A 20,554-nucleotide genomic window follows, 5' to 3' on the forward strand; every position below is an offset into this window, starting at 1 on the left:
GAATCAGGTGTCCAGTATTTAATTAGTTGATTTTCCTAAACTTAAATTTTTAATGCAGCCTCTAGCCCAGATTTATCTTTTTGTACTATCACTTTGGCTTGCTTTGGGTTTACTTTTAAGAAGATCAAAAAGTGAAGTCAATGATTAATTTTTAAAGTCTTCCTGGTACCTTTTAAGGTCAAGGGTTGTCTTGGTCTTGTAGGTGGATACTGGTTCCCTAGAGGAGGCCTAGTGTCACAGAGTGTACAGTCCTGTATCCTCACACGTGGACAGGCACTACGGCCTCCCTGGACGCTGCTTTTCAGAATTAGTGAGCTTACATGCGGTAAAGAAAAGAAAAGCCAGCATGCCAGGCAGGAGAAAGGCTCTTTGGGAGGGGCGGTCTCCGGGCAAAGGGGCTGTTCACGGATGCTGACATCCTCCCCCTGTGCCACAGTAGGGAGCCGCTCCCGTGCACCCGCGATGCCTCCAGCTCTAGCTCTAATGAGAGCTGCAGTTAAAGTATTAACATTCAGAAGTGGGGGAGGGTACCTGAGTGGGGGCCGGGCAGCCAGTTCTGCTGGTCCTCTGATCTCCATGGACCTGGATGCCCCGCAGAGCCTGGAGTGCAGGGTTTTTTTTTTTTGGCCGACTCAGCCCATCCTGAGGGCAGGGCTGGTGTAGCATGTGGTACTGGGGATCAAACCGCGCGGTCCTCCGCCCCTGCCTAAGCTTACCTAAGCAGGTACTTTAGACTGCTGAGCTATCTCGCTGGCCCCTGGCCTGCAGAGTTTACCACCCTGTCATTTGCAGGCAGTTTAACTTGTTGGCTGTATCTGGCGCACGTGAGTGCCTCTGGACAATAAGATCAGCTTTCTAAAGCTTGGCTAAGTTTTGACAAACTTGTGTTTGCCAGTGCTAAAGTTTGTTCACTGTGGGAGAATAGGTTGTGCCTGCTTCCCTCTAGTGGTAACTTTAATCTCAAGATCCAAGATTGCTTTGCCTTTGGCGGTGGGGAGCATTGATTTATTTACATTGGCTCTGTCTCCTGAGTTACGGGTTCTGAGAGTGGGAGCACCTCCCTCTGCTCCACCCGGAAAGCAGGACCGCAGTGGGGGGACTGCAGAATGCCAGGCAGCTCCTTCGCTGCTTATTCCAGCACTACTATGAGAAATGTGTCCGTGCTGGCCTGAAACTTGGACTAGTCAGCGTGCCTGATTTGTATGCTTCAGCTGTCTTACCGAAATGTTTCTGTTTCTGCTTTAGATAAAAGTGATGATGGAGGAAAAATAAAGCATCTTGCATCCTCAAGAGAGTGTAGTTATTGTGGGAAGTTTTTCCGTTCAAATTATTACCTCAATATTCATCTCAGAACGCATACAGGTAAAAAGGTCTTCGTTTTTAAAAGCATGCGTTGGTTAAAAGCATTATGTTTTTTCTTTCTCTGCTGGGTTCATTTATTCTGCTTGAGCCTTGGGGTAGCTGGAGTAAAGATGCGTGCACGTGGGGCTTGCAGCTGCGGCTTCTGTGCTTGAGCAGTTCCTTTTTGTAAAACTTTTTAATAAGCTTTTTTACTTTTTTGTATTTTTTTAAGGGAAGTGTCTACAGGGGGATCAGGGTCTCCCTATTAGATTGGACACTAGTGATTCTCCTGTTTACAGCCTCCCAAGAGAGGCACCACCACCCCCAGGCTCAGTTGCTGGCTCAGCCCACCCCAGGGGCGGGGCCAGCACCGCAGGCCTAGGGATTGAACCCCTGGCCCCTGTACCTGCTTGCTTGCAGGCACTTTAATCTGCTGAGCTATTTGGCTGGCCCTAGTTGTTCCCTTTTGAACTTGGTTTGTTTCATTTGTGACTACTGAATCCTCACTCTTACAGTTGAAACCCGTAGTATTTTTAAATGCCATGTCTTTAACATAAGAACAGACTTAGTGCCCTTTAAATTGTAGAAGCAGCTGTAGAGACAGTGGTTTGGGGAGTTATGTGGGTTTGAGTTTCAGCTCATCAGCTGTGCAAGTTGGAGAAAGTTATTTAACTTTTTGTGGCCCTATTTTCTGAGCTAGAAAAATACATTTAAAAATACTACTTTTATTTTCTTGTAGTAAAGATATGTATTCACTTGTAAAATTTTTATATTTTTAATCTTTTTTTTTATTCATTTAGTATGGGGTCTCCCTATGCAGTTGGGAGTCATAGTGATCCTCCTGTCTCAGCTTCCTTTGTGCTGGGATTACAGGTGTGCGCCACCATGCCCATTTCCCGGGCTGGCCTGGTGCACCTGGGGTTCTGGAGCTGAGCTGGCACGGCATGTGGTACCAGGGATTGAACTCAGGACCTTGCTCTTGGCAGGCAGATGCTTATGCTGCAGAGCTATTGCCCGGGCCCATGTATTTTCTTTTGTTTTCGTTTTTTTGAGCCATGGTGTTCCTCATATAAGGCTGGCCTTGCGCCTGTTCAAGACCCATGAGCCATGAGCACCCAAGTGCTGGAGTTGTAGGTGTGGGCCACCCTTTAGTCACACTTTTAAATTGTAAATTTTTTTTTTTTTTTTTTGCCGAACCGGGGATTGAACTCAGGCCGTTGTGCTTGCTAGGCAAGCGTTTATTTTACTGAGCCATCTCCCCAGCCCCCATATTGTAAATGTTAGTAAGGATGTAAAGTAGGGAGCTTGTGGGAGGAGGGCTCTGAAGAGCAGTAGCTAGAGGAGGCGAGCAAAGCGTCCTCTGCCAGCTCTTCCTCGAGTTCTCATAAGCCTGCATGATTCTGGCATTTCTTGTTCTAGGTGAAAAGCCTTACAAATGTGAATTCTGTGACTATGCCGCGGCCCAAAAGACGTCTCTGAGGTATCACTTGGAGAGACATCACAAGGACAAGCAGGTGGACGTTGCTGCGGACGTCAAGGGCGACAGCAAAAGCCAGGAGAGCGAAGATGTGCTCTTCACTGTTGATAGCACGCAGACCAAAAATTTGAAGCGAAATTTCGATGGTGCCAAAGATGTTAAAGGCAGTCCACCCGCCAAGATGCCGAAGGAGGTGCCGTGTGTCTTCCAGAGCGCCCTGGGCGGTGCTGTACCCGCAGACACTCGGGACTGCCCGAGGAGTGCAGCGGCCGCCCCAGAGCGGGGCAGCAGGAACCCTGGGCCCGCGGCTGCAGAGCTGGCCCGGAGGAAGATGTTGCCTGAGCCGCAGGCCCCGCCGCTCGCCTGCAAGCCAGGGGCAGACACTGCTCTGCCCGCCGATGGCAGTGCTGCTCGCCAGGGTGACTCGGGCCCCAGAGAGAAGCGAGCCGAGCCCGCAGCTGACTCCAGGTGCCGGCCCGGTGCAGACTGCCAGGAGAAACCGCTCAACCTGTCCGTCGGGGCCCTCCAGGGCTACACGGCCCTCGCGCTGGGCAAAGCCCTCATCCCCAGCACCGCCTGCCCGTTCTGTACCTTCAGGACCTTCTACCCCGAAGTCCTGATGATGCACCAGCGGCTGGAGCATAAGTACAACCCTGACGTGCACAGGCACTGCCGCAGCGGCAAGTCGCTGCTGAGGATGCGGCGCACCGGCTGCCCACCCGCGCTGGAGGGCCGCGATGTGGCCCCGCTGCCCGGGCCGCACAAGCCCCGGGCTAGGCCCGCGCCCTCAGTCCAGCCCAAGGCTTTGCCCCCTGAGAAGGGGCGCCCAGCACCCTCGGCTCCGGGCAGGGCACCCCTGGCTCAAGGGACAGACACCAGCACTTTAGCCCCAAGCAATCTGAAGTCACACAGGTCCCATCAGAGCCTTGGGGCCCCGAGACCGCAGCAGTCAGAGATGTTTTTGAAAAGCAGCATTTCTCCCGCCCCAGACAAGACGAAGAGAGCTGAGACGAAGCTGAAGCCCCTCGCTGCGGCCCCCTCCCAGCCCCCTGCCAGCGGCAGCACCAGCAGTGCCTCTGGGGACTGTGCCCCAAAGAGCAGTGGCCCCTGGGCTGCCCCCGGAAGAGACTATTTCTGCCATCGGCACACCAGCAGCGCTGCACCTGAGTTTGGGGAACCCCTCCCTAAAAGACTCAAGTCCAGTGTGCTCACCCTTGATGTGGAGCAGCCGGCGCCCAACTGCAGAAGGGGCTATGATCTGCCCAAGTACCACTCCGTCAGGGGCATCACCACGCTGCTGCCGCAGGATTGCCCGTGCCCGACGGCAAGCTTGACCCCCAAGCCCCGCTTCCTGGGCTCCGGGGAGGCCGACATGCCCAACCTGCTGGCTGTGCCAAGGCCCTACAGTTCAGGGGCGCTGTACACCTGCGTGCCTGCTGCACACCCTGCCACTGCTGGCCCAGCGCTGGAAGGTACGGTCCCAGGGCAGAGGCCCTTCCCACCAGGGTGGTGGCTTGTGGTCGTAGGTCCCAAAGCTCTGCCTTACTTACCTCCGAATGTTTGTATTCTCAGTACTTAGTGCATTTGATCTTTTCCTGGGATCGAGGGGGCAGCCGTGGGAGACACTGGCCCCTCTGGCCACGCTTGCTGTTGCACTGCGGCTGTCTCTCCTGCCCTACACACTCGCCTCCTGGCTGTGCTGGGCTGCCCTGGCCCACTACCTGGAGCTTGGCTCCCTGGGGGCGTGGGAGGAAGCCCAGCCCCCCAGCTAGGCCTCGTTACTGGGTGAATTTGAAAGGTGACCATGTTTTCCCACCTCCGTAAGTGCTGACCTGGTGGGTGGCCGTGAAATTTCCCCGGTGGAAATGTGTTTGGTGGCAGAGTCAGGGTCCCAACTGCGCATCCGGAAAGACATGGCTGAGGCCGTCCAGGGTGGCCCTGCCCAGCAGACCTGGCCATCCACACCTCACTTTATCAAGTGCAAGCCCGCTGGCCGGCCTGCCCGCCCCGACGAGGCGCTGTCCTGGGCAGACCTCTCAGCTCCTGGTAGTTTCAAATTAAGGGTTTCGTGTGGTGGTGATTTGGTCAGGGATAACCTGATGCTGATTGGTGAGCGTAGCAAATTGAAAAAACGAAAAAACAACGGCTTTCATACACACCAGTGGATTTTACAAAAATTGTGATGACATAGTAATTTCTACTGCTTTTCAATTTTTAAAATTTGACTTGTTTATATTTTATTTCTCTTTTTTTTGGTACTGGGATGGAGTGCAGGCCCTTGCGCTTGCCAGATGGGCTCTTCTGCTGCTGGACTGTCCCCTCAGCCCTGCTTTTCGGTTAGAAGTGTCCAGCATGCCCTCCACTCCTACAAATTTTGTTGTTGCTGGGAATCGAACTTGGGACCTTAGCACAGAGCTGTATCCCCACCCCTACCCCTAAGTGGGTCCACCCAAAACTTCACTGGGAGAGGGCGCTGTGTTGGCATCCTCCGTTTAAATGAAACATTGATCTTTCTTATTGCATCGCTTCATGGGGTTTGTGATGCATATAGGTTTAGAATGCTTTATGCTGCAGTTCCCCTTTGTCTTTTTAAGTTCTTTTTTTTTTTTTTTTAATTATTTGTGTGTGTGTGTGTGTGTGTGTGTGGCCAGCTCAGCCCACCAGGGGGCGGTGCCGGCTGGCATGTGGTGCTGGGGGATTGAACCGCGGTCCCTGTGCTTTGCTAAGCTTGTTCTAAGTAGGTGCTTTAGACCACTGAGCCATCTCACCAGCCCCAAAGAGATACGCTTTTTTTTTTTTTTTTTGCGGAACCGGGGATTGAACTCAAGCCCTTGCACTTGCCAGGCAAGTACTTACTCTATTGAGCCATCTCCCCAGTGCCCTTTAAGTTCTTAACGTCAGCCTGGAAGCTAGCTAACTTCAGTGTCCTACAATCCTGTGCTAACAGATGTTCCAGTGAAATGAATCCCAGCAGCCCCTGCGCACACGGTGTGTGCGTGTGTTGCAGTGTGGAGCGTGTCGGTGGTGTGGAGGTTTTGGTGCCACACGCAGCTCGCACGGTGGCCGAGCCTGACTCAGTCCCTTGTTTACTTTCTTTTTAATCAGGAAAGAGGCCTGTGTCCTACCCACACTTGTCTAATAACATGCGACAAAAAAGAAGCTATGAGAATTTAGTTGGGACTGCACATTATCGATCAAATGACAAAAAGACTTGATTTCCTGTTGGAAGGAAGGTGAGGATGCATTTTATTTTATTTTTTTTGTGTGTGCATGTGCTTGTGCGTGTGTGTGTTTGTGGCCAGCTCAGCCCATCAGGGGGCGGGGAGGGGGCGGGGCTGGCTGGCATGTGGTGCTGGGGGATTGAACCGCGGTCCCTGTGCTTTGCTATTTGCTAAGCTTGTTTTAAATAGGTGCTTTAGACCACTGAGCCATCTCACCAGCCCCAATTTTAAGCTTTTTAAAAAAGTTTTTGTAAGATCAGTCTGCATAATTCTTAAGTTCTGTGGATATCAGCAGTGACAGTAGTAAAATGAAGGTCATGGCCACTGACCTTGCTGAGCACATGCTTAGCGCATGGCTGTAAAGTGAAGCCAACATCCACTGTCCCTGTGAGGCTTTCCGGCACACGAGCGCTTGTTCGCTTACTCACCACCTGTGGCCATTTCCTTGCTCCAGCAGCAAAATCAAGGAGCTGTGGCGTAGCACAGGGCCTGGGGCTAACAGGCAGGGCGACTTGCAAGCTGCTGCGCAGATGTCCCAGGCCAGGACCCCGAGACCAGCTGGGCACTTGGCCGAGAGCAGTGGAGCTGTGACCTTGCTGGGGGGCTGTGGGAGGAGGCGGGCGCTGGTGGCGGGCTGCTTCACTTCTGGGCTTGTGGCTCCCGTGTCTGATGAGCCCCACGAGGTGCCCGAGTCGCGGACCTGTTCATCTAGAGCCAGGGCCTGGCACAGCTGCTCCCCATCCTCTGGAGTCTTGCAAGTGCCTGCTACACGGATTAAGAGATGGAAATGTGCCTGCAGCCGGCAGGTGTGCCCAGGACACGCGAGGGTGCAGCAGCGCTGTTCCCCTGGCGGCCACAGACCTGCTTTCTCTCATAACTTGAGTGTATTGAGGGCGAGTGAGTGGCGTCGACACAGTGGTGAGGCTTCGAACCCACTCTGCAGGAAGCAGAAGCATGCTGGGTGTGCTGCGCATGCCTGTGGCCCCAGCGCTGGGGAGGCCAGAGCAGGACGGGTTCCAGTTCCAGGCCAGCTGGGGCTATTGAGACCTAGCAACAGCCAGCCCCAGCCCCAACCCCAGGCGCCGTGCCCGTGCCTGGAATCTCAGCACACAGTCTGAGGCAGGAGGCCTGCATGTTGCCAACCTGAGCTGCATAGCCAGACCCCAGTCGAGTGTGGTGGTACCCTCTTGTAATCTAGCTCTTAGGAGGATCACCGTGAGTTCAAGGCTGGCCTGGACTACAGAGAGACCCTGTCTCAAAAAAACAAAAAAGGAAAAAACAATGAGGAAGACCAGCGTAGACCCTGCAGGTAGAGCTCCATGGGCGAGTGCCTGCTGGCACCTGTGAAGGCCTGGGTTTGATCGCCAGCTCTGCACACAATCCCCAAGCCACTCATTATCAGTGATAGGTAACTCTTGCGGTGCACACGTGGGGTGTGGTCCCAGCAGTGTCCACCTGGGCGCCAGGCCTTGCCTGCGTTCCTAACGGCTGCTCTCTGGCACCTGGGACCTGTTCACAAAGCATTGTCAGAAACTGGAGGCGAGCGTGGGTGCAGGGCTGCCTTTCTGTCCACCTGCCTGCCTTCCTCCCTCTCTCCCTCTGTCCATCCGTCCATCCGTCCGTCCGTCCATCCCTTTCTTGTGCCTGCCGTCTCCCTTTCTTTTTGAGACAAGGTCTCACTGTGCAGTTCAGGCTGCCCTTGTAGCCAAGGCTGGTCTCAGATTCAGCGGGCCTCCTGCCTCAGCCTCTCGAGTGCTGGGATTCCAGGCGTGCGCCACCAGTTCTGGCACTCACTGTCCGCTCTCCTTCCTTTCTACCTTAACACCTCGAATGTTGCCTGGAACAACACGGAGAACTCACTCAGGCTTGGCCACCCTGTTGGTGTTAGAAGTAGATTCACCACCAAACCGGTGCAGGGAGGTTCCGCAGGCAAGCCCAGTTGCAGGGTGACTGTCATCCTTAACGCTTCTTGGAGGTGGCTTGTAGCTGCCTTTCCCAGACTTGGTGGCATGGGTACCGAGTTCCTTTTTTTTTTTTTTTTTTAATTTTTTTTATTTGTGTGTGTGTGTGTGTGTGTGTGTGTGGCCAGCTCAGCTCAGCCCACCAGGGGGCGGGGGCTGGCTGGCATGTGGTGCTGGGGGATTGAACCGCAGTCCCTGTGCTTTAGCTAAGCTTGTTTTAAATAGGTGCTTTAGACCACTGAGCCATCTCACCAGCCCCGGGTACCGAGTTCTGGTGCTGGGTTGCTGGCTCTATCTCAGGGTCGTGATACCTAAGTTGTCACGCTCGAGCTTAAGCGGAATGCACTGACTTTCTAGGTCCTGTGAGTGAGTTCCACTTAGTCATCTGTTCTAAAAAAAGTTTCCTAAATCACATTCTTGACCTTAATCACTTTTTTTTTTAATATATTTTTTTTTAAGTTTATTTATTTATTGTGTGTGTGTGTGTGTGTGGCCAGCTCAGCCCACCAGGGGGCGGGCTGGCTGGCATGTGGTGCTGGGGGATCGAACCGCGGTCCCTGTGCTTTGCCAAGCTTGTTCCAAGTAGGTGCTTTAGACCACTGAGCCATCTCGCCAGCCCCTTAATCACTTTTTATACCTTTTCTTTCCTTAGGTTCTGCCGGACAGAAGTGCACACACTCCATGAAATTAAATGTTAGTGCATCCTTTGAGAAAGTAATGGTGAAAGCTACTGAAAAAAGCTGTGATTTACTGTATGTAGAACATGTGAGGAACATGCGAGGAACTTGTGAGGAACATGCGAGGAACACTACAGTTTGTAAAGTTGTTCTGTTCACTTTTGTACCAAATAGCAATAAAAACTAGTTGTACCAGTTGGGCTGTATGTGAACGGGGACTGGAAAGTTCGCTTTTGTCCCCGAATGATATTTTTTTTTAGAATTGACCAAATAAGGTGGAGTTTTGCCTACTTGAGCGCTGCTGAAGAGAAGTCACTGGGGGCGGGCGGGCGGGCGGGCGGGAGAGTCTATAACGTTGCTCCTCAGGTGAAAGTCTGTACATATCTAAGTTGGAAACCTGCTTGTTCAAATACTGTGTGTTCTTTTCCCTAATGGAGCTCAGCCCTTACAGCAGTTTCTGCTGTTTGTGCTCATTCATTTAAAAATGTATGTTTTAAAAAATTCTCAACGTTCTGTCCTACATGGAGTCCTCCACTGCCCGTGGTCTTCACGAAGCCTGGAGCGCGCCCACCGTCTGAAGCTGTGCCATCTCGTTAGCGCCCTCCGCGGGTCCCCAGACCTGCCCTGCCTCGCTGCAGGCCCCGCCTGGGTCCCCAGTCCCGAGTCTCGGACCCCGGACTCCGGGCCGCACCGGGCCACGCCACACCGCACCTCTGGGCTGGTCTCACAGTCCTGGCTGTTGGAAGAGGCGGCTTCCTCGGGCGGGTAGTCGCCGGGTAGTCTACAGACGTCGCTGAATCACGCCGGCGAATCATGAGCCCTGGGGAGCAGGGGTGTGTGTGTGTGTGTGTGTGAGAGAGAGAGAGAGAGAAAGGTCTGCGTGCCGTGTGTGTGTGTGTGTGTGTGTGTGTGTGTGTGTGTGGCCGAGTGTGGGAAAGGTCTGCGTGCTGTGTGTGTGTGTGTGTGTGGCGAAGTGTGGGCGTCCTTGGCGCGGCGGATGTGCCAACGAGGAGAGCGGCCGCAGCTGCAGGAGGAGGAGGGCTCTGGCTGGCGCCTCCCTCCCGGGGTGGCGGGTCTCCCTGGGCCGCGCTTGGGGCCGTGGACGGGAGCCACGCGGTGTCTCAGACTGTGCTCCTTTAGCGTGTTGTCCACAGCCGAGTCTATCGGCAGCTTGTGTGTGTAGCAGCCACAGAATATTTTATGAAGAAACTGTCCCAAAAGTGAATTTGCACTGCTCCTCCTCCCCGCCCTGCTCCTCGCCAAGGCGGAAGGCTCCCGGCCACTCGGCCGGTGCGTCCCCACGCAGTGGAGGTGCCCCAGGCAAGAGCGAGGGCCTCACTCCTGCGCTCGGGGCGGCCGGGGGCGCACGGACTCTGGCGTCCTGTCCGCAAGCTGAGCCATATGTATATAACCTAGATCTTTGTTTTCATAGTTTTGCACTTTTTATAGCCTATTTTTGAAGATTAACACATTTGCAAAATGATTGATTCAGTCTTTGCCTAATCCAGTGAGTGGTACAGAAAGCTTGCTGTGATATAAATGTAAATCTTTAAGAACAAGTGGGATGTGATATAGCTGGCTGAAATTTATACCTGTATTTAAAAAAAATCACCAAATCTATGTGGAAACAAATCAATTTGTGTTATGCTGAAATGTTTTGGGCTTTTTTATCCTTTCCAACTATGTTTCTAAATGCATAAAAATAGCGATTTTTTTTTTTTAACAGCCCTTTGTACTTCAAAATGTTTTTTGTCCATCAGTATTAACTATTGGAATACTACTGCTTTTGTATGTTTTTTCCTTTGAGACAACAGTACATGTAATAGAGGTACAATTCGTTGAATTTTTGTTTATGTATTTATTTCATTCCAGTTTGATTTATTTTAATTGTTACTTGTCAAACAGTAGACATTACTTATTTATGATATATTTCAGCTTAAAGTTATGTTATTATATGTGGATGTAAATATAGATTTGGTGTTTTGCAATCTTCGTTTGTTTTTATTGTGTTTCTGGTTCCTGATTTTATTTAAATTTAAAAATGCGGCTTGGAGCGCACACAATCATAGATTATGGTAATGATTTCTCCCATGTTCTCGTCGCTGTTCCCTGACTCTCAAAGCATTTTATTTATTTATGTATTTTATTTAGTGGAACCGGGGATTGAACTCAGGCCCTTGTGTTTGCCAGGCAAGCACTTATTCTACTGAGCCATCTCCCGGCCCCTCAAGTATTTCAGAGCAAATATCACAGGGTTGTTTCCTCCCTATAGTAAGGCTCCAGGGAGTATCTGCACCAGTAGCCCTCGGGTGTTGGGCTCCCGGGGCACCCGTCTGCTCCATCCGCAGCCCCTGCCAGGCTGCGTGCTTCCTGGGTGTGCAGGTCAGAGATTTCTTGGGCTCAGTGCACTAAAGCGCCTGCTTAGGCAGAATGCAGCGGCTGGGGTTCGGTCCTTCTGCCCCCCCCCCCCCCCCTGCACTGGGAGCGATTTAGACTGGGCGTGGTGCTGAGTGCCTGTAATCCCAGCGCTTGGGAGGCTGAAAACAGGAGAATCACTACGAGTCCAATCTAGGTAGTACAACCCTGTGGACCCTATTTGCTCAATTAAAAAAAGTTTTTGTCCAAAGGAGATGGCCAGGAGTTTGAGGCCAGCCTGGGTACATAGTGAGACCTAATTTCAAAAAGACTGTGAGCGTGCCGGTGTCGTGACTTTGCCGAGCCAGATAGACTCCATGCAATTGCGGATGGCTTTCGAGCCTCTGTACCCCCACTGTGAGCGCATTGCATGTTACGACGTTTTTTCACTAGAGGAGACGGGCCACTTGTCATTGAGCCCGGGGTGTGTGTTGGCGCCTTCTGCGCGGGCGCTTGCTCTTCTCCAGTTTCCGCGTGGGCACACGCCTGCGAGTTGACGTGCGGGGTGGATGCGGCGCTGCTCGGTGCAGCTGACCCAGTTCCCCTGCGGGAGCCGCCTCACTGCAGCAAGGGCCCAGGCGCCTTAGTCTTGGGCAAGCTGTCATTTTTTGCTCTGTACACCATTTAAAAATTTCTTTATTTTTTTATTGTGTGTTCACGGTATGTAACGATTGGGCTAACCACGGGGAAATCTATATAATTCCAATTCCCCCCTTCGGTTTTTATATTTCAATGTCTGTCAAGTTACTTGTACAGAGATTAACATTTTAACAGGCCAAAAACACGTGAGAATTACAACTGAGGCTGCAGCAAAAGCCTATCACGCGCCGGCCTTCCTGTGTCTGGACGTCCTGCGATGCCTACGATGCCTGCGATGCCTGCGATGCCCTTTCACGTCTGAACTGACAATGGACAGGGTCCTTGCTGATTTTCCCGCCTCTGGTTTTGCAGCGTTGGGAAGGCCGAGCCGGCGCCCAGCACCCTGCAGCGCAGAGATCCGGGCTCCGACTGCGGCCCTCGCGTCCAGGGCCTCAGCGCTGCCCGCACCTTCCCACCCCAGCTGTGTGGACGGAGGTGTGCCCCCGCCTTGCCCCGGGCTGCCCCTGCCCCCGCAGTTACCCCCCTGGGTTCTTCCTGGGAACTTTAACCTAGCGGTGGGGCTGCCCCCTTTGCCTGGTTCTTTAAGCTCTTGGGCTGTTTGATGTCCTAAAGAACTTTTCTAAGGGAAAAGCAGAATCTCAGCGAACTATTCCAGTTCACATTTCTGAGGTTTCACTTTGATTTTATATTTGATTATCTGGAAAATGGAGTCCCAGTGTTCGCCTGGGTTACCCGCTTTCTCCTACTCTGCGGGCCAGTCCATGTACCCACCCAGCAGCCCACAGTGGGAGCGAGTGGCCACAGCTTTGGGCATCTCTGTTGTAGAAGCCGACGGGACCGTGTGTGCATCTCAAGGTGTCTCCGGGAATTTACTTTAAAATTAGCTGCGTGTGGCGGTGCACGCCAGTAATCCCAGCACTCAGGAGGCTGAAGCCAGAGGACTGCTGCAAGTTCAAGACCAGCCTGGGCTACACAGTGAGCTCAAGGCCAGCCTGAACTGCATAATACCCTGTTTCAAAAAGACCAAAAAAAAAAAAAAAAAAAAAAAAAAGCAACACTTCTTTCCCCTGATAAGTACGTATTTTGGGCCGGGTTCTATAGATGAGAAGGTAGAGTGTCACCCTCCGTGGCTAAAGGACCACCGAAGTGCTGTCCAGCAGCCCCGATTCCAGTGGGGCTGTGGGTTCCAAGCTGTGGCTCCCAAGTGTCCACCATCCCTGGGCAGCTGGTGGGAGGGAGTGCAGGCTGTCGGGCCGGAGAATGCAGACCCAGCAGCCCTGCTGCTCTCGGGAGCCTGCAGGCAGTGTCACTCCTTGATAGATTTGCTATTCATCTTTAGGCAGCACTTTTTTTTTTTTTTTTCCGGGGGTGGGGGGTTGAGACAGGGTCTATATTACTATGCGCCCAGGTGGGCCTCAAACTCAAAAAGATTTCCTCCTGGGCTTCCTGAGTGCTGGGTTACAGGTGTGCGCCACCACTCCCAGCCAGAAAACTTTTTTCGGTACTGGGTAGGAATCGAACTCAGAACCTTGTGTTTGCCAGGCAAGTGCTGTACTGCTGATCTATGTTCCTGGCCACTTTTTTTTATTGATTTGTTTATTTATTTATTTATTTTGATGAGACATATATTAGATTTTTTAAAAAACATACTGAAAAGGTGACTGCTTTTCTGAAATTCAAATATAACTTGGCATCCCACATTTCATCTGGTAACCCAAGAGATCATTACCTATTATCTACAATAGTGAAGCAACTACTTCCTGCTCTGGGTAAGACCAAAGCACTTTCCACAAGATGGGTGAAGCAACATATCCTGGGCACAGAGAAGCTATTTTTCAAGTAATTCAGGTATCAGCAGGGGTTTGGTCCAAGACTTCTGGTGGATGGGCTCCTGGTTTCATGAGTCCTACAGACTGACAAGTACACTAAGTATGGTATCTGCCTACCAAGCGGTTAGAAAACAGGAAAGTCAGTAACACATTCAAGATGTGTAAAATGTAAGACTACATTTCATTTGTCTTTTTCATCTGTTCGGGCCTTCGAACCATGCTCAACCTACCTAATCTGTGATTGAGACTTAAAAAACAGAACCTTTTTTAAATGAGTTTTTTATACATCATTATACAAATATGTACAAGCAATTCTGAAGGCCGAAGAAGTCACTCCAAATCTGGAGGCTTTGAGGCTCTGTACATAATATTAGGTCTTTTTGTTTTCCAGATGCTGTTTTGCTATGTAGTTCAGGCTGGTCCTACACTCACCGTGTAGCCCAGGCTGGCCTTGAACTAGCAACAATCTTCCTGCCTCAGCCTCCCAAGTGTTAGGATTACAAGTGTGTGCCACCACGCCTGACTGTATTGGGTTTCAACCAGTAATTAAACCCGAGGTAACAACATTTGGAAGCTTGGCCTTCGCATCATATGGAGGGCAGGTGGAGCAAGGTGATTTTGGCCAAGTGTGAAAGCTTCACACACTCTTAAGGAAAATAACATTGAGAGGAAGATATGATTAGAAACTTCTAGAATTCTACTAACCCTGAGTTTCTCAGCTTAGTGCAGCTGCTGACAATCTCAGGGTGCCCTGTCATCTTGTCAGAGTTTGATAGAGAAGGATGACCCACAGGAGCAGCCTTGCTGCGCTTGAGGATGTTCAACACCTGGAACGAGCTTCGGATCAGCTCTCGGCTGAAGTCCACACCTGGGCGCCTTGCACGAAGGCCAGGCTGTCAGGCTATCAACCACCACTCTCGCCCCACCCTGTTCAAATACCCTGTCGTCCGGGTGGATAACGGTATCCAGGGAAAATTTGTACTGGAACCCGGAGCATCCACCTCCCTCCACCTGCAGCCAGAGGAACTCTGGCCCTTCGCTGATTTCCAGAAGCCTCAGGACGCAGCTGTCCGCGAGGCGGATCTGCCCCTCGCCAGCCTCGGGACTGGAGGACGTCGCTCCCCGACGCGCCTGCCGCCCCGCTGACGCCTGGAGGACCCTGCCCCTCCGCCAGGGAACGAGCGCTCTCAGCACCGAGGCCGTTAGGACGGAGCCCGCACGGCCGCCATCGTGCCCCACAACCCCCCTGATTTGTTTTTTTAATACAGGCTCTCATTATATAGTTTAGGCTGTCCTTGAACTCACGTGATCCATCCTCCTGCCTCAGCCTCCTAAGTTTTTCCTCTCTTAAATGTAATTTTAGGGGCCAGGGAGATAACTCAGTGACAAATACATAAATAAATGAATCAGTCAATTTTATTTCGAATGTTCAGAGCCCCTGCTCACCCTGGAGGTCTGTGGCTTGCCTTCTGTAAAATGAGCTTTTGATTTATCCTTCCTTCCGAGATGGCAGGGCATGCGTAGGTGTGTTGTGCTCATTCATTATAAACAAAGCACGTCGTGTGCCAGCAGTCGGGGGATTGGGGGGAAAATCACTTCACTGATTTTTTGAGGGGAAAGCACACTTCTGCAGAGGACGGACGGATGGAGACGCCTCAGCCAGGGCCCTGAAGGCCACGCGCTGCGGCGCTGGGTGTGTGTGGGGGTGATGCCCCCCAGCTCTTTCTCAGGCTCACACAGGAATTCGGGTCAGCTATTTTTGCATGCCGGGCAGGTCTCCCACCACTAAGCTATTTTCTCAGCTGTCCTTCCATCCCCCACTTTCTGGGGACACTGAAGAATGAACCCAGGCCCCAGGGTTTTGCACTTAGCTGCATTCCCGGCCCTTATTAATTTTGAGACAAGGTTTAAGTCATTCAGTGGCCTGGGCTGGATTTAAATTTGCGGTCCTCCTGCCTCAGCCTCCCTGACTGCTGGGTTTACAGGCGTGCGCCAAGCTGCCTAGCTAGGTCTTGCGCTTTGAGCAGGGATTACCCCGCTGCGGTTTTTGTTTTGGTCCGAGGTGGGCACCTTTGCGAAGCTGGCTGCAGCCGCGGCCGGGTGGATGGCGTGGGAGAGGCGGGTCCCGGGTCACTTGGGGCCGCTGCCGGCTCGCGGGCCCCGCAGGCTGCAGCTTCCGGCGACCGGCGGAGTCGCCGCCAGGTGGCGCCGGCGAGGGCGGACGCCAAGCTGTGCCGCCCCCTTGCTGTGCGGGGCGTTTTCGGAGCGCGGGCCGGAAACGCGAGATGGCTCCCGGGTTTTCTGGAATCTTCCAGCTCCAAACTCCGAGTCCCTTGTTCGTTCCCTGGTGACTGGTGATGCCGGGCACAGGGACCCTGGCGCTGTGTTGGTGTTTAGTTCTGGTCGGGCCAGAACGGAACCCTATTTTATTTAAATTAAATTTTATGTTTCATCTCATTCTTCCCATCTAGAGATGAGCTCATTGCCTATCCAAGTAGTAACCAGGCACGACTCTGCTTAGCTTCCGAGATCAGACGACATCGGGCGCGTTCCTGTTACAGATCATCTCATTTTATTTTACCCTTGTGCCAAAGCTGGCCTCCAACTCCCGCGATCCTCCTGCCTCAGCCTCCCGGGTGCTGGGACTGAATTTAGAAATTCACCCAGGATTTTTATTCGGAGGCCGCTGGGGCGGAGGCGCGCGTCCCCGTTGTGGCCACACGGGGGCGCCCGTCACCAGCGCACCAGGCCCCGGGCGGCGCGGCACGTGAGGGCTCCGTAGCCATGGCGACCAGGACGCCGCTCCGTAGCGTTGCAGAGTCCCGGCGCCGCGGGTTTCCGTTGCTGACCTCTGCGCTAGGCCCTGGAAAGAAGGAAGGCGGGAGGAGGGAGGGAGGGAGGGAAGGAGAAGCGTCTCACCAGCCTGGTGGGCTAGCGATCCCTGCAGCCGGGCACGGTGACCCACGGCTGTGCATTGCAGATACTCAGGAGGCCGAGGCAGGAACATCGCGAGTTGGAGGCCACTCCGGAACACTTTGAGGGATCTTGTTCAAATAAAAAGGGGTCGGGAGCTGGCTGTTCAGTGGTAGAGCATTTAGTGCCCAGCATGCCTGGACACCGGATTCAACCTCCTGTACCCCTCACCCCCCGAAAAAAAAAAAAAACGGAAAATGATTTATTTCAGGTAGTGCGGATTGAACTCAGCCTTTCCACTGGGTTACAGCCCGGCTCTTTCATTTTATTTTATTTCAAGGGTGGGGGAGAGCATAGCTCAGCGGCAGTGCCTGGCAAGAGTAAGGTCCTGAGTTCGATTCCTGATACAAAAATTTTTCTGTATTTTCTTTTCCACTTATATATTTGGTACAGGGTCTCACTATGCAGCTCAGACTTGTAGTGATCCTCCTGTTTTCAGCTTCTCTAGAAATTTTCTATATTTTTAAAACAGGGTTTCACTAAGTCACCCAGGCTGGGGTCAAACTTGCAACTCTCCTGCTTCATCAGCCTCCTGCATCGCGGGGTCACGGGCGGGCAGCGTTGGGCGTGGTTCTGATTCCCTATTTTCCTAGTCACCTCGCTTCTCACTGGAACAGAAATGCTCGACCATGCCCTGTGATGATCCCGGCCTCAGGCACGGGGTTCTGGGGGGCTGGGGGATGGTGGAGCCCGGCCGGCTCCGAGGCGCTCATTTCCGAGGGGGGCGTGGTCTCCAGAGGGCTCGGGAGACGGGGACTCGCTGTGCAGCAGGCGACCTCGCGCTTGTGGTGATCCTCCTGCCTCAGCCTCCGCAGTGCCGGGATTACAGGGGTGTGCCACCACGTCCGGCCTCCGCTCCCAGGTTTTTCAAAAGTATGTTAGTCACGCTCTACCACTAGGGAATATCTCTAGCCCCTTTTGCTTTTTTTTACATAGTCTCAAAGTCACCAAGCCTGGGCTCAAACTTGTGATCCTCTTGCCTTGCCCTTCCTAATGGCTGGAATTTTCCACATGTGCACTGTGTCCCAAGAGGATTTGTGTGTGTGTGTGTGTGTGTGTGTGTGTGTGTGTGTAATAAATTTTATTTATTTATTTTTTTCCCTGGTACTGGTAATTGAATGCAGGGCATTTGCACCAAGATGCAGCCCAGGCCTTAAAAGAAAAGAAACAGGATTTTGCTAAATCCTGAGCTTGCCCAGGATAACCTGCAGCTGTGGCCCTCCGACCTCACTCCTGAGTGCTGGGATTACGACCTGGGCCAGGTTTCTGTGTCTTGTTTGTTGTGGAGGTGACCGCCTGAATCACACAGCTGTCAGAGTTTGCAGTGGGACAGACTTGAATTGTATTCAAAGTATACATCCATGAACTGTTTTTATTTACTTTATTTATTTATTTATTTATTTATTTATTTTTTGGTATTGAGGGTTTGAACTCAGGACCTTGCGCTTGCCAGGAAGGCACTTAAGTCACTGAGCTCGCTCCCCGGCCCCTCTTCCTTTTTTTGGAGACAGAGTCTTGCTATGTAGCTCACTCTGGCCTTGAATTCTCACCTGCTCTCCCAGTTTTAAAGTGATTATTTTGTTTTTGTACTTGAACTCAGAGCAGTGCTCCTGCCTCAGCCTCCCGAGCGCTGTAGCTAGGCAGTTACTGTATGACTCTTCTCCTCTTTCTCGGCCTCTTTCTCCTCCCGCTGAGCTATCTCCTGGTCCCATGACCCTTTTTTTTGTGCATCAAAGCATTAGTTTCTGTTTTTTTTTTTTTTTTATGGACCGGGGATTGAACTCAGGCCCTTGTACTTGCCAGGGATGTGCTTATTCCACTGAGCATCTCCCCAGCCTCTTAGTTTCTGTCTTGAGATTGCACTTTGTAATCAAATTCATTATGTAACCAGGCTGGGCTCAAACTTGTGATCCTCCTGCCTTGACCTCCTTAATAGCTGGAATTATCTGCAGGCGCCACTGAGTCCCAAGAGGATTAAATATATATATATATATATATATATATATATATATATATATATATATTTACCTGGTTACATAATGGCATATGAGAAATCTTTTCCCCAGTTATCCACATTCTCTGTGGCTGTAATTTTTGCAGATTGAGACGTCTTTCCAATGATGAAGGAAAGATGTATTTGGATGCAAGCACTGTGCACTCAGAGCCGCTTTCTAGCAGCCAGTGTCCTTTTACTTTTTTTTATTTTATGTGTTCAGCACAGGGTCTCACTGCTAGATCTCACTACTAGATCCGACTCGGGGTGGGCCTCCTGTTCTCAGCCTGCCAAGCGCTGGGCTCACAGGCGCTGGCCGCTGGGCCCAGTCGCAATCGCCGTCTCATCGCGGCCCGGGGGTGCGCCGGCGCGACACGCCGGGGTCAAACCCGGCCGCTGTGCTCCGCCACGCAGGCGCGTTAGTCCGCTGAGCTCGCTGGCCAGCCCTTCACGCTTTTTTTTTAAAGACAGGGTCTCACCTTGCAGTTCAGGCTGGCCTTGAGCTCACTCTGTAGCCCGGGCTGGCCTCGAACTCACGATAATGCTCCTGCCTCGGCCTCCGGAGTGCTGGGGTCACAGGCGCGCACCACCACGGACAGCCACACGTTCCTAATCCGTTTATCTTGTGACGTCCGTGTGGGCCGCTTCCAGGCGTCGCCTGCGGTGAGTTGTGCTGCTAGGAACGTGGGTGTGCGTGGCTCACTGTGCTCTGACGTCTTTAGTTCTTTCAGGAAGGTTCCAGCGACAGCGAGCGCCTCTTCATATACTCATGGGCCACTTGCGCCTCTTCTGTGACGTGTGTCCCTATCTCATTTGGCCACTTTTCGATTGGGCCTTTTTCTTCGGAGGAATCTAGTGTTTCTTTTTTTTTAAATTTTATTTTTTAAAAATTAATGTTTATTGGGGCTGGTGAGATGGTTCAGTGGGCTAAAGCACCTACTTATACATTCTGCTAATGAATAGAATGATTTGTTCTAATGGTGTTTGTAAATAGGATCACAAGTTCGCATCTTGTACAGCAATTAACCACTAAGAAGAATATATGCAGTGTAGTATTTGTTGAAAAATAAAAGAAAAATAACAAACAAAAAAAAAAATATTTCTGACACTTTTGCCTTATAAACATGCAAATGTAAAACATGTCAAAATGTAAACATGTCAATATGCATCTTCCTAGCTATCCATGGGGTAACCAGGATCTCAACTTGTGTCCACAATTAAAAAAAAAAAAAATAAATAAATAAAGCACCTACTTAGAACAAGCTAAGCTAAGCAAAGCCCACGGACCGTGGTTCAATCCCCAGCGCCACACGCCAGCCAGCCCCGCCCCCTGGTGGGCTGAGCTGGCCACACACACAAAATAAACAAATAAATATATTTTTTTTAATTTTATTTATTTATTTGTGTGTGTGTGTGTGTGTGTGTGGCCAGCTCAGCCCACCAGGGGGCGGGCTGGCTGACATGTGGTGCTGGGGGATTGAACAGCAGTCCCTGGGCTTTGCTAAAGCTTGTTCTAAGTAGGTGCTTTAGACCACTGAGCCATCTCACCAGCCCCAAAATAAATATTTTTAAAAAATTAATGTTTATTTAAGTTGCTTGGTTTCCTTTATTTATTTTTTATGGTCAGCTCAACCCACCCTGGGGGCGGGGCTGGCATGGCATGTGGTGCTGTGGATCGAACCGAGGTCCCTGCGTGCTTGCCTAAGCTTGCCTAAGCAGGCGCTTTAGATCACTGAGCTATCTCGCCAGCCCGAGTCTAGTGTTTCTTTTTGAATTCTTTATCTATTCTAGATATAAGTCCTCTGTCTAACAAAAAGCTGGCAGATTTTTCCCCCACTATGTAGGCTTGCTTTTCTCTTGTTTCTTTTAATGTGAAGAGGCTTTTAAATGTGGTACGATCCCATGTAGTGAGCCATGGTGCTGTTTCCAATGCAATTGGGATTCTGGTAAAAACCCGCCCTGGCCTATACTTCTTACCATAAGAGTTCCACCTATTTTATCTCCCAGCAGGTTAATGTTTGTGTCTCAACATTTAGTTCTTCGGCTCGCCTTAGTTTTAGCGCGGTT

The 20,554-nt window shown here is 51.6% G+C and overlaps 1 protein-coding gene and 1 pseudogene across 2 annotated transcripts in view; one reads left to right on the forward strand and one right to left on the reverse strand.

Annotated features, from left to right (window-relative positions):
* Positions 1-8,992, forward strand: part of Znf217 (zinc finger protein 217) — a 39,106-nt gene extending 30,114 nt beyond the window's left edge. For both annotated transcript variants that reach the window (XM_023720812.1, XM_004636024.2), the window contains exons 3-6: positions 1,246-1,362; positions 2,761-4,290; positions 5,924-6,051; positions 8,653-8,992. In XM_023720812.1, coding sequence (XP_023576580.1) covers positions 1,246-1,362; positions 2,761-4,290; positions 5,924-6,033 — 1,757 coding nt within the window. In that variant the 3' untranslated portion in view covers positions 6,034-6,051; positions 8,653-8,992. The remainder of the gene's footprint in view (positions 1-1,245; positions 1,363-2,760; positions 4,291-5,923; positions 6,052-8,652) is intronic.
* Positions 8,993-14,179: 5,187 nt separating this feature from the next.
* LOC101571367 lies at positions 14,180-16,528 on the reverse strand (annotated as a pseudogene).
* Positions 16,529-20,554: the final 4,026 nt, after the last annotated feature.

The sequence above is a fragment of the Octodon degus genome, unplaced genomic scaffold (genome assembly GCF_000260255.1).
Source record: "Octodon degus isolate 3935 unplaced genomic scaffold, OctDeg1.0 scaffold00077, whole genome shotgun sequence".
In the NCBI taxonomy this organism is placed as follows: domain Eukaryota; kingdom Metazoa; phylum Chordata; class Mammalia; order Rodentia; family Octodontidae; genus Octodon; species Octodon degus.